Below are 14,219 nucleotides of genomic sequence, written 5' to 3'. Positions count from 1 at the left end.
ATAATTTTATAATATGGCAGCCTAAAATTTATCTTAAAAATTTGAGAGCTAACCTTCTATGCAAGACATTTACTGCTCTTTATTTCTCAACATTGAAATGACACTGATATTTGAGAAATGTTGGGCAAGTCTTTTTGAGGAATAGTGTAACTATTCTTTATACGTTGTCAGTCAAGAAATCCCAATATTTCCTTTCACTTTTTAAAAAAATCTAGGGCACAAATTTAACCTTTTAATGCTTTCATATGGAACTTTGTATTAGGAATGCTTTTAATTTTATTAGAGTGACTATCCACTATATACATTCAATTTTTGAGAAAATCTTTATTCTCTTTTAGACTTGACCATTATCCTTTTTATAAACAATCTGTGGTCCTGATAGAAATACATCCTATGGTAAATAATACATTAGCTGTTCCATCCTATATAATAAAAGCCTAATATGCTAAGTGTCCAGTCATCTGGTTGGCCATTCAACCAATCAAAGCATAATATGCTAATGATATGTTAAGGCAGTTCAACCGCTCGCTATGACATGCACTGACCACCAGGGGGAAGACAGTCGACCAGTCAACCAGTCGCTATGACATGCACGGACCACCAGGGGGCCAATGCTCCGACCGATAGGTTAGCTTGCTGTTGGGGTCCAGCCAATCAGGACTGAGCGAGATGGGCTGAACACACCCTCAGCCCTCCTGCGGTCCCTCCCTGGCTGGCCAACCTCCTGCGTCCTTCCCTGGCCCTAATCTTGCACTGGTGGTGTCCCTCAGCCTGGCCTGTGCCAGCTCAGGCTGAGGATCCCCACCCCCAAGTGCACGAATTTCATACACCGGGCTTCTAGTATAGTATAAAAACAAAAATTTCAAGCAGCCCTCCATCATCAATTCCCTTTAGAAAAATCTGCCTTACTTTCTCCAAGCCATTTCACTATGTCTGCTGGATTGAAAAGGAAGAAGATCTGGCATGGTTTATATATTGGTTTTCAGGCTAAACTTGTTCCACAAAGGGATGTTTCTGAAGCATCATGAGGAAATAAATTTTTCCGAATAGAGAGACTTTGAAGAGAACATCTTCATTGCTCACTTTGCTTAGAAGTGATGACACAAAATAAGGATCTATAAGAATATATATATGCCATGGCCAATGAGTTCACCTGCCCTATGTGGCATTCACAGATAATGTCATAATGCCATAAAATGATTCTCCTTCACTAGAAAAGACCCTTAATTTTTAAAAAGGCAATAATATCCAACTTAAAAATAAATAAAACATATTTTCAGCTCATTTGCAGCTAAGGTGACACAGTTGTATAATAAAATAGAAATGAACTCACTGGGAGAGACTTTTGTGAATCCTCTTATTATAGAAGACTGGAGAAAAATCGAGCAATGCTTAGAGAAATGGAGTTACACAGTTTTATTATGCTGGCGGACTCAGAGGAGGTTGCCTCTCAAATTCTGAGCAAACCGATATGGTGGAAGCCCCTCCTTTATCCCCTTTTGGTATCTTTGTCCCCCAAATATGGATTATACTTCCAGACCTTTTGCGGGCTTTGCAAAAAGCCCCAGGTGTTGGGGCTTAAGACCATACCTAAGGGCCTGGCCTGGCGCCAGCGCTGGTAACCCCCCTCTGGGGGCTGTGTCATGGTTTATGGCCTCTGTAAAATGAGAGCATTTAGGTAACAGATTTTATAAGACCAGTTTGTGGAGAAAGGGGCAATGACTTAATTATAGGTTATCTAGAATGTACACAGGGATTGCTGGCACAGATTCAGATTGCTAGCCCCCCAAATATCATTGTTACATTGGAATTAGCCTTTTAGCCTCCTCACTCTCTGAAATAGCAAACAATTGACTGGCATGTGCCATTTGGAACTTTTCTAGGTCTGGAAGATAGATATAATGTTGAAGTGGAAGAGCCTTGCTATGTCGATGGGGCAAGAAACTTCAGGCAAAGGATGGCTTCATATAATTTTATAGAAGTCTTAGATTTTTGTAGTAAAGGGCTTCTCTAAATACCTTGGCTTCCAGTTGGGTGGCACAGTTGGTTGGAGTGTCAACTCCTGTGCAACTAAAAGGTTGAGGGTTTGATTCCCAGTCAGGGCACATATCTAGGTTGTGGGTTTGATCCCTGGTAGGAGAGTGTACCGAAGGCAACCAATTGATGTTTCTCTCTCTCTCTCAAATCATTAAGCGTATCTTCAGGTGAGAATTAAAAGAAATAAAATTTGTTCTCCCATACAGTGTAGTCCCTTTTCATTTTGATGATTGTTTCTTTTGCTGTGCAGAAGCTTTTTAGTTTGATGTAGTCCCATTTATTTATTTATTTTTCCTTTGTTTCTCTGCCCTAGGAGATATATTGGTAAAAATTTTGCTATGTGAGATGTCTGAGATTTTGCTGCCTATGTTTACTTCTAGGATTTTAATGGTTTCACTACTTATATTTAAGTGTTTTATCCATTTTAAATTTATTCTTGTATATACATAACCCATAAACATAGGCAATGGAGCAGTGAGGACCTGGGATGGGATGAGAGCCAGGTGGAGGGGGGTAATGGAGGAAAATGTGGGACATCTGTAATACTCTCAACAATAAACATAAAATAATAAAAACTAAAATACATTACAATAAATAGACATTTTTTCTTTCCAGCCAGAGCCAAGCTATGGGTATCTCTTGGGACAACTGGCACAAGCGCCGCAAGACCGGGGGCACGAGAAAGCTCTACCACAAGAAGCGAAATATGAGCTGGGACGCCCGGCTGCCAACACTAAGATTGGACCCCACAATCCAAGTGCACAGAGGCAACAAGAAGTACCGAGCCTTGAGGCTGGACATGGGCAACTTCTCCTGGGGCTCAGAGTGTTGTATGCGCAAAACAAGGATTATTGATGTTGTCTACAATGCATCCAACAACGAACTGGTCCGCACCAAGACCCTAGTAAAAAACTGCATCCTGCTCATTGACAGCACACCATACCGACAGTGGTAGGAGTCCCACAATGCACTGCCCCTAGGCCTCAAGAAAGGGGCCAAGCTGAAGAGGAAGAGATTTTAAACAAAAAACGATCAAAGAAAATTCAGAAGAAATCTGATGGAAGGAAAAAGAATGCCAAAATCAGCAATCTTCTCGAGGAACAGTTCCAGCAGAGCAAGCTTCTTGCATGCATCGCTTCAACCAGGCCAGTGTGGCCGAGCGGAGGGCTTTGTGCTCCAGGGCAGGGAGCTGGAGTTCTGTCTGAGGAAAATCACGGCCCAGAAAGGCAAGTAAATCCTCTTCCCCCTATCTTAGCTCAGGTAATAAAGGTGTTTATTCTAGATAAACAAACAAACAAACAAACACCTTGGCCTACTTTCACCTAAGAAAAATAAATTATCTTACTTATTTAAACCATGTTTCATTCAGATTTACTTTTACTCCTGGCTCCTTTAGTCATGTGGAGGATAGGATAGCACTGACTAAAAATAACACATAGTTTGTATCTGGGTTTACCTTCCTGCCTCAGACTTCTGCCAACACCCTATATTTTTGCATGACCAAAATATAGCTTCTGATCAATACATTTAGTTTATAATATAATTATCAAAGCTATGAAATCTTTTACAAGAGGAAAGACTCAAATTTTGTAATCTACTCAATAATTCTGAAGCAGCTAGACCTACAAAAGAAAAAAAAATGTCTATTGGAAAACCAATTACTGAAACATTTGCAAAAGAGAATGGGATTGTCCATAAAAGTGCCAGTATCTATGTTTTCGCTAATGGCAGTATTTTTTATTTTCTTATGGCTGAGCAGTATTCCATTGTATATATACAATATCTTCTGTATTCAATCATCTACCGAAGGACACTGGTTGTTTCCATGTCTTGGCCACCATGAAAAATGCTGCAATGAACATAGGGGTGCATATATCTTTCCAATAAATAGTTTCGAGTTTTTTCTGGTATATACCCAGAAGAGGAGTTGTGGGCTATATGGTAACTTAATTCTTAATTTTTTGAAGAGCCCTCATACCGTTTCCATAGCGACTGTACGAGTTTATATTCCCACCAGCAGTGAATTTGGGTAGTGGTCACACAATGTAATATACTGATGGTTTGTCAGAATTGTACACCTATATAATTTTATCAACCAATGTCACCCTGATAAATTCGATTTTAAAAAGTGACAATATCTGGTAAATGATTATTGCAGTGATGGAACATTTGTGTATCTTGCTTGTTTCAATGCCAATCCCCTTGATGTGATATTGTACCATCATTTTTCAAGACATCACCATTGGGAGAAACTGGGTTAAGGGGATATGGAAATTTCTGTGTTATTTTTACAACTGAATATCAATATATGATTGTGTGAAACTTAAAGTTTTATTTGAAAAGGAGAGTTTCGAAGCACACTGTAAACGATAATGCTTTTTCATCAGGGCAGGCAGTTTGTGTGGCATGATGGAAGTAGATCTCCATAAATTTTGACTTTGAATAATATTAAGAACATTTTTAAAAAATATGTTTTCACTTGAGTAAAGTTTGTTCTAGGCTTTTGAGAGTACATAAACCTATTTTTTCCCCAAATTTTATACTTTTTCTTTTGTTTTATCTTTTCTCAACATGAAATGCTAAGATCTTCAGGACAGAGCTTCCGACGTAGGCTTAAAAGATTTTTGTAGAAAAAGAAGCATGGTCTATATTATAACCTTCCTACTCAAGCAAAAGAGCCTTTAATTTTTTTAGAATTTTAAATAACAGTTGACATATTAATTTCAGGTACACAACATAGAGATCAGAAATGTATATACCTTATGAAGTGATCACCCTGATAATTCTAGTACCCATCACACACAATACATATTACAGTATTATTGACTATATTCCCTATATTGTACTTCACATTCCCATGACTATTCTTATAACTAGAAATTTGTGTTACTTAATTCCTTCACCTTTTCCAGCTATTCCCCCAAACCCCCTCCCATTTGGCATTTTTTTCTTTGTATCTGAGTTTGAAGAATCACACTGCTAATATACCAGGGCATATTAAGTTTGTCTATGTTGCTCTTTTGTTTCGATGATGCCCACATTCCAGAATAGGAAAATCATTTAATCACAGTCTTACACACAGAAATATGAAAATAATAAAATATGAAAAAATAGACATACTGTCAAAGAATAAGATAAAATCTGCTATAGATAATGCTTACAATGCTTAGTCTAATAAAAACCCAAGAAAGCTAAAGCATGCTATAGCAGAAATTTGGTGTGTTGCTCACTGAGAGGAATGATCAGGGGATTTAAGGTGGAGTTGTTGGTGGTTATGCTCTTTATGCATTTACCATAAAGATTCATGCACCAAACATTAAAACTTTATGCATTTAACATAGAGATTCATACACCAACAATTAAACTTTTCCTATTGCTTACTGAACTGAGATGTTCTTTATCAGCTTCAGCTTATTAAATAAAATCAATTGTGATGAAATGTACAAGTCCAGTTTGATATCTCCTAGGCAAGTGGAAGATATTTCTTTTAAAATATATGTCAGTTACTTCAGTGATATAATCCATTTGTCAACAAGCACATTTCTGAATACATTTAAAATTTAGATCACAAATTGACCTCCATAATTATACAAATATTTAAAATTATTATTCCAAAGTGTTCTAAATATTCCAATGAATATTTTCTTTTAACATTATAAACTGTCTTCAGTATTAATGACCATGTCGGCCTCATGTTTTTCAAATAATATCCACATTTATATTACAAATAATTTATTAACATAAATAATTCCTATATAAATTGGTTTCTTATAGTTTTGTATATTCCTCCAATATTTAATAAATGTCCAGTGATCATTGCAGCATGTAATGTATGGAAATGACAACAGAGTCAACATGTTCATAAAAATTATTTTACAGGGAGTTTGAATCCCTAACATGCAGATTATACTATTAAGCAATTCCAAAAGAACACCTGATTGTCCATGTAGTTAATGTCCTTAATGAATCTATTTAGTTTTAAGCTTTGGTAATGAATAACACATTTTCAAACATTTTCTCATAGTGAAAATTATTCCCTTGAGCTTATAGCTTCCTGTTGAAGCTAACTAAATCTCTTCAATACACTCTCTGAGGAGAATAAGCAGTAATCTCTTGGGAGACTCGCTGCTATTGTGAATCACTTGTATTGACACAATCCCATTTCTAAGCACTATTGTTCTGTAAATTCTCATTTGTGATTTTTTAATCATGAATAAATATTCACTGTAAGACAGTACATTCAACATATTTAATTGAATACATAGCCATGCTGAAAACCAAGCTGAACAGAATGTCAAAACAGATCTAAATGATGCAATGTTAAATGTCACTTATTTTATGCTAGTAAACTCTATCCTACTATATATTTAATTTGCTTTTATTTTTACAAGCCAACATTTCCCATTTAGACAAGATAATTTTTAAACCTTTTATTCAACTATACCAAATATGTTTGCATTATAGTTCTTGATATCATGAAGAAACAGGGAGTTTGTATCCCTAACATGCAGATTATAATATTAATCATATATCCTCTTATTTAAAATATCAAACTTTTAATAAGGTAGTAATTCCTTGATATGGTTATTAATTTAACTTATGCATTTGAAAAGTCTGATGATTATAATACCATACTAGTTATTTTGGGTCAATTTGTTCAATAATTCATGTAGAAAACTTGAGTAACACTGTAAAATAATAAACTTTGCCAAAGTGAAATATATGTGCTCAATAAGTTGTTTATATATAATTATTTTCCAGTTCTTTATTTGAAAACTATATAATAAAATAATTCCTACAATTCTCTTAGTGAGATTTTGACACAAAGTGTTAATTTCACTCTCTCACTTAGAACTAGAGAAGGCTGGAGAAACAAAATATAGGGAAGTAAGTAGCCTGGCAGCATTGCTCAGTGGTTGAGTGCTGACCTATGAGCCAAGAAGTCACAGTTGAATTCCTAGTCAGGATCGTGGGCTTGATCTCCAAGGGTGGGTGTGCATGAGGCAGCCAATCAATGTTTCTCTCTCATCCTTGATGTTTCTATCTCTCTCCCTCTCCCTTCTTCTCTGAAATCAATAAAGATATATTCAAAAAATAAATAAAAATATAAGTTAAGTAGTTAAAATAAAATTAATGTATAGCAATTTATAATATGAAATAAAAGGATTAAAAGCATATGAGAGCCGAAACCGGTTTGGCTCAGTGGATAGAGCGTCGGCCTGCGGACTGAGGGGTCCCAGGTTCGATTCCGGTCAAGGGCATGTACCTGGGTTGCGGGCACATCCCCAGTGGGGGATGTGCAGGAGGCGGCTGATCGATGTTTCTCTCTCATCGATGTTTCTGACTCTCTGTCTCTCTCCCTTCCTCTCTGTGAAAAATCAATAAAATATATTTTAAAAAAAGCATATGAGAGTACTATATATTAGCAGACAAACTGGCATTTTCAAAATACATATTCTATTTTCAATGTGGTTAGCAAATTGAGAAATAAACATAGTTTTTATGTATCAGTTTTTATGTGAAATAAAAATAATTTATGACTTCTAACCCAACTAAGAGATTTTTAAAAATATATGTATATTTTTATTGATTTCAGAGAGGAAGGAAGAGGGAGAGAGAGAGAAAAACATCAATGATGAGAAAGAATCATTGATCAGCTGCCTCCTGAACGCCCTCTACTGGAGATGGAGCCCACAACCCAGGCATGTGCTCTGATTAGGAATTGAACCGTGACCTCCTGTTTCATAGAACAACACTCAGCCACTGAGCCATGCTGGCCAGGACCACCTAAGAGTTTTTAACAGGTGTTAAAAACTTGGTTCACGCATGTACATTAATTTTTCTTAGAGAACAAGCCGTACTCTCAGTTGTAGAATAGGAGAGCTGATATAGCTTTGACTTCTACAACTCATGGAAATCTGGTAGTATATTTGGCTCAATGCCGAACAATTGCGTCTGTATCATTAATGTTTTGAATAGGTACACAAAGACAGGTAACTGCAGCACTGAGCAAAAAGATAACTAACTTCCAATGGCTGAGGTTTTCTCTTTGGTGTGATCATAATAGACTTTGTTTAAGCCATTCAATGAGCAGTTAAAGCAGTCTCCAGAGAAAGAAGATTAAATATTGGCACTTTGAAATAGGGAAGAGACTAAGGAAAGAAGATAATGGAGAGAAAAGGAGAGAAAAGCTTCACAGTGACTCTCCAGCTCAGAATAGATTCAAATCTATTTCCTTCTATCTCTAAGTGTTTCACATTTTATCCTTATATGAAACCACATTTTTATTTCAGCTCCATTGATTATGTTCTGTGTCTTGCAGATGAATGACTCACTTAAGAAAATCTTTTCCCCAAAATATTACATACATCAATAGATCTCTCTCTCTCTTTCTTGCTTCCTCCCCCTCCCCGCCTCATTCCAAAATTACCAAAAGTCATCTAGATTGATTGAGCAGTACCAAAGTTTTATCTTGCCACATGGTTAAAAGTCATAGTTCCATATTTTTATTTTTATGTCACAGCAAATGAAAACAGCTATGAGTTGCAATATAGAATATAACTTTAACTTATACTTTTTTGTTTACAGTTTTAATATTGGAATTTATTTAGAATTTAGAGGTACAGATTTGAGAAGAACCACTTCAAAATTCATTTCTACTTCTATTTATTAGTAATTACTGGGATTTGAAAAAATCATAAAATTATAAAAATTACAAAAATATAAAATACAAATTAACACTTGTGGCTGATTTTATAATTTTTAATCTACTTGAAAATTTGAAAGTGAAAGTAGAAAGAAATGCTTTTTTGCAAATGTGGGTATTATGTACATCAATGTATGTTTTGGACTTTTGATGTTGGTTCCATTAATTATTGTATGAACAACTATAAACTTACTTTTGTCCCACCCTGTATATCCCACGAAGCAGTAATTCCACTATTAGAGTATTAAAGCTTATGAAATTTTTGCACTTCATTACCAATGATTCCTCATAGGGATACTAATGTTTTTACAGTGATAGAATAAAAACTTTTCCAGGCACTGACTGGCTATATACTTGGTAGTATATTTGCATATGAAATATCACAGAGCAAAGAAAATACAGATTTAGAATGCATCTAAAAATAAAATGTAGTGATAATAAAAAAGAAAGTTGCAGTGACTACACATTGTATAGTGATATTTTTATTAAATGAGCAGAATTATAAACATACATAAAAATAAATGTATTCATTCATAAATGCATGTGTATAAATCTATGCATTGGCATATGTACTGAGCATTTTAGGAAACATAAATGCATGATTATGCATTTTTTTAAATTCTAAAAAAATTATGTATAAACATATATTCAGGTTACTGGTTAAAATAATATATGGATAGCATGAGTAAAACTACATCCTTAATAAAATGCACATGAGAAAATAACTAGTTATCATTATAAAACTATCAGGAAAGTTAGAAAGCTTTTCAACAAAAAATAATAAGCAAGAGCTTCTCAAATATATTATTACAAAATAATAGTTTTACCACCATTCCCTGCGTTATTTATGCATTATCTAGTTATTCTTTCTCTGTAACAACATTTTCACAAGTTATAATATAACATTTTAATAATATCCCATTTACGCTATTCATTTAACTTATGCTATTGAGTAAGAGATAAATGAATATCTGATTTGAGAATGTTAATTTGTAACTTCATCTCAGAATCTTTTTACCTTTTTGCTGCACTTTTTCTACATTGTACAATTATGGGCACCCAATATAAATTAACTAATTATCAAAGTGTTCTCTTTGAAATTAACATAACAAAACAAAAGTTTTTATCTTAAATATTTTGGATGATACGTCCTTTAAATTTTTACAATTTCCCAGGTTTTATTATAAATAAGAAGTTGAACAAATAGTTTAAGTTCACTTTTTACTACCAAATGAGGTAAAGTGATTTTTCAAAGGCTTAATTATAGGAAGATGAAAACATCAAAATTATATATGTAAAATTTTATTTAACATACAATGTATTTGATCCTTGAAGAATGCAAGTTTGAACTGTGTGGGTCCACTTATACTATATAGTGCCACACACTCTTTATTCCACCCAATAGATAAAGACTAAAGACTATATTCCAAATACCAGAGACTGAAATCTTCAGCCTTGCCTAAGGGAACACCTGTATCTCTAAATTTCTTCTGTGTTGTTTTGTATGGGGCATTCTCTGTTCTAACTTGTTTACGTTATTATACAATTAGCAAAACAGCTTATATTGGTATTTATTTTCTACTCCATACCTCTAATTTATTAGATTAAAATATATTAGATAGTAATACCCAGAATAAATTTTAAAACAATATAAATGCTACACAAATATAATTCTAATAAACATTGTAAACAAATAAAATATAATTTAATTTAAAAATTAAACTTTAACAAATGTTTAGGTAGCTCACAAGAAAGTAGGTAACATAAAACAGGAACAAAAACTACAACAAAAAAAACAAAAATAAAATGCCAAATTAAACCCTAGATATTAATAATTACATTAAATGTAAATATTTAAATACACCAATGAAAAGACAGAAATCAGTAGAGTAAATTTAAACACATGATCCAATTATCTGTTCACTAAATACATTAACTTCAAATATAAGAACACTAGAGGCCAGGTGCACGGATTCGTTCACTGGTGGGTTCCCTTGGCCGGGCCAGCACCTTCTCATAATCAGGACCCCTTGGGGGATGTTGGACTACCAGTTCCAGCCTGATCCCCACAGGCCAGGCTGAGGAACCCCACCGGTGCACGAATCCATGCACCGGGCCTCTAGTATGCATATAAGATCTTTGGTTAATCTCTTCCTACCTTCCCCTCTCCCCCTTCCCTCTGAGATTTATCAGTCTGTTCCATGTTTCCATGCCTGTGCCTTGAATGTCTGTCCCCTGGTGGTCAGTGCACATCATAGTGAGCAGTTGAGCAGCCATAGCATATCATTAGCATATTACACTTTGATTGGTTGTTTGGTTGTTCTGCTGTTCGGTCTATTTGCATATTGCCCTTTTATTATATAGGAGTAGAGGCCCGGTACATGAAAATTCATGCACTGCAGGGGGTGTCTGTCAGCCAGGCCTGTCCTCTCTCACAGTCTGGGAGCCCTCAGGGGTGGGAGGCGACCTAGCGATCAGGGGAAGGTGACTCCCTATCACACCCAGCGCAAGCCTCGGCCGGCCCTGGTTACCTGAGCCTTGGGCGGCCCTGGATGGCTGGGGGGTTGAGGGGACTGGGGAGCTCCAGAGGCAGGCGGCAGGGCTGAGGGGACTGGGCGCAGCCATCCTGTGGCTGTGGGCGCTGCTTTGAGGGCAGGGCAGTCAATTAGCATATTCCCTCTTTATTAGATAGGATAATCAGATTATAAGTAAAATGATGGAAAAGGTATATCACAAAAATATTAATTTAGAAAAAGAATAAGTAGTATTTTTTTAAGTAGTATTAAGAATAGGTAGTATTCAAATTAAGTAGTATTCAGAGCAAATAAGATTGCCATAGGCATTAAGGAATATAATATTATGATACAAGGAACAATCTTTCAAGAAGGCATAATTATCTTAAATGTGTATGCATCAAATGATAGACCTGCAAATATATAAAACAATTTTATACTAGTTTTATCCTATTGAACATAGAGAATTATGAAGTTAAAATATGATTACTGATTGAATTCTGAAAAAATTGTACACTTATATAATTTTTCTGGTAGGGTCACTATGTGATGGTATTGTTATTTTATCCTGTGTACTTGATGTTCTTAAGAATAATAAGAGCAGGATACTGACCTTCAGTCGGTCAGCTTAAGCGCCATGGCGCCCTCCAGGAAGTTTTTCATCAGGGGAATTGAAAGATGAATGGGCGGAAGAGGACTCTGGGGGAACTCATCACCACTCTGAACGCCGCCAAGGTGCCAGCCGACACAGAGGTGGTTTGTGCACCCCCCATGGCCTACATTGACTTCGCCAGGCAGAAGCTAGATCCCAAGATTGCTGTGGCCGCCCAGAACTGCTACAAAGTGACTAATGGGGCTTTTACTGGGGAGATCATCCCTGGCATGATCAAAGACTGTGGAGCCACATGGGTAGCCCCGGGGCACTTGGAGGGAAGGCAGGTCTTTGGGGAGTCAGATGAGCTGATCGAGCAGAAAGTGGCCCATGCTCTGGCTGAGGAACTTGGAGTGATCGCCTGCTTTAGGGAGAAGCTAGATGAGAGGGAAGCTGGCATCACTGAGAAGGTGGTTTTTGAACAAACCAAGGTCATCGCAGATAACGTGAAGGACTGGAAGAAGGTTGTTTTGGCCTATGACCCTGTGTGGGCCATTGGTACAGGCAAGACTGCAACACCCCAGCAGGCCCAGGAAGTACACGAAAAGCTCTGGGGATGGCTTAAGTCCAATGTCTCTGATCCAGTAGCTCAGTGCACCCGCATCATTTATGGAGGTTCTGTGACTGGGTAACCTGCAAGGAGCTGGCAAGCCAGCTGACATGGAGGGCTTCCTCGTGGGTAGTGCATCCCTCAAGCCTGAATTTGCGGACATAACAATGCCAAACAACAAGCCCCAAATCCATCTCCCTGCCCTTCCTGCTATGCCAAGGACTGTGAAGCTCAGAAGCCCAATAACTGCTCCTCCCTCTCCCCACCCCCACACATGCTTCTGATGGTATCACCTGCCCCTTCTTGTGGCCTAATCCAAACTGTACCTCTCCTTTACCATGTACATCTATTATGGTTGGGACAACCCCTTCTCCACTTACTATAATAATTGGAACAAAACATGTCACCAAGATGGCTTCTTCTTGGCTGAGAGGTAGAAGAGTGGGTTTGTTCATGGGCCCCTCAGTCCCCTCTTGTCCACAGGAAAGAAAAGCCATCCTCCTCTCCCATCTCGTACATGGGGCCAAGGGCTGGGAAAGAGCCTTGTCCTGGCCGAAGGCCAAGGGTGCAGTTTTCCTCCCTGGTGCCAACTCCTGTGTGTTCTGTATGTGAGCAGTCCCACTCGGGGGTGGGAATAAACATCTGGCACTATAAAAATATAATAATAAGAGCAAAGGAACATTTTCTAGGATTAAGCTGTCACCTGCTTTACGGTAGTTGCAAAATTCATGGACAGTTGGAAAGCTTTTCAGTAAAGGTAACAACTTCAGAAAATGATATAAAAGAAGTACTTTTAACAGCTGAAAGTAGTGGCCCCATGGAACAAAAAAATGAATGGTGAGGGTTCTGTGTGATGTTCATATTGAAGTTCTATTCTTTTGTGCCTCATCACAGATCAAATGTGATGAGGCACTTATTACTAAATAAAAGGATATGGGGCTTTTACTTTCACAAATCAAAGAATCCAGTTGCTCTTACTTTTATAAGTACTATGAGGGATTAAAGATTTAGATTTTTAAAAAAAGCAGCATCTTAACTTCTGCCACCAACTATGGATTGCAGGATGTTAGTGCCTTACATAGAAAGTACTTCTTTTAAAAGGCACCTAAAGTTGCTACATTATTGTCACATCCCATTTTGCCACCAAAGACTACAAAATGGAGTTCTCTTATATAATATCTGTAACAATTTCTTCTTTTAGGTTTCAATTTTCAAACCTTAGAGTAGATAGTCTATATGTGGTCCCTTTAATACACAATAAACCTTACTAAATGTGAAATATATCTGTAAAATATCAATATTTCCCCTGCCTTGCATGCACTGTCTTGCATCCTCTCTAACCACCCTGATGATCTTTGAACACACCAAATTTTACTTGTATTTTAGGGACTTTCACAGCTTTTTCTCTTCACTTAAAATCCTTCTTACCAAGATTGTCATGTAGCCAACACTCTCACTTACTTAAATCTTTTTTCAAATATCTTTTTATGGCTCAAATAGTACTCTACCTTTAATACTCTATTTATAACTGCAGTTTACTCTTGTGTCTAATATTCCTGAACTCTCTTTATATCTGTTCTTACAAAATAGTATCTTCAACATTATATTCAATTTGTTATGTCTAGTTACTACTTATTACATATTTCCCACTAGTGGAAGACAAATTCCATGAAGACAGGCATGTTTGCTTTGTTCACATGTATAGACTAAGTTCCTTCCATAGTTCCTGGCGTACAGTGGGTATTCACAAAATATTGTTTG

The 14,219-nt window shown here is 36.6% G+C and overlaps 1 protein-coding gene and 1 pseudogene across 1 annotated transcript; both read left to right on the top strand.

Annotated features, from left to right (window-relative positions):
- The first annotated feature begins 2,644 nt into the window (after positions 1–2,644).
- On the top strand, positions 2,645–3,271 carry LOC102263144 (annotated as a pseudogene).
- An 8,663-nt stretch (positions 3,272–11,934) lies between these two features.
- On the top strand, positions 11,935–12,610 carry LOC102263441 (triosephosphate isomerase-like). Its single transcript, XM_014544141.1, has one exon. It carries the CDS (start codon positions 11,935–11,937, stop codon positions 12,538–12,540), a length of 606 nt encoding a protein of 201 aa, XP_014399627.1. The 3' UTR covers positions 12,541–12,610.
- The last annotated feature ends 1,609 nt before the right edge of the window (positions 12,611–14,219 follow it).

This window comes from Myotis brandtii, unplaced genomic scaffold, assembly GCF_000412655.1.
Source record: "Myotis brandtii unplaced genomic scaffold, ASM41265v1 scaffold1104, whole genome shotgun sequence".
In the NCBI taxonomy this organism is placed as follows: Eukaryota; Metazoa; Chordata; class Mammalia; order Chiroptera; family Vespertilionidae; genus Myotis; species Myotis brandtii.
The sequence above is the reverse complement of the archived record's forward strand: the minus strand, read 5'-3'. Positions and strand labels throughout refer to the sequence as shown.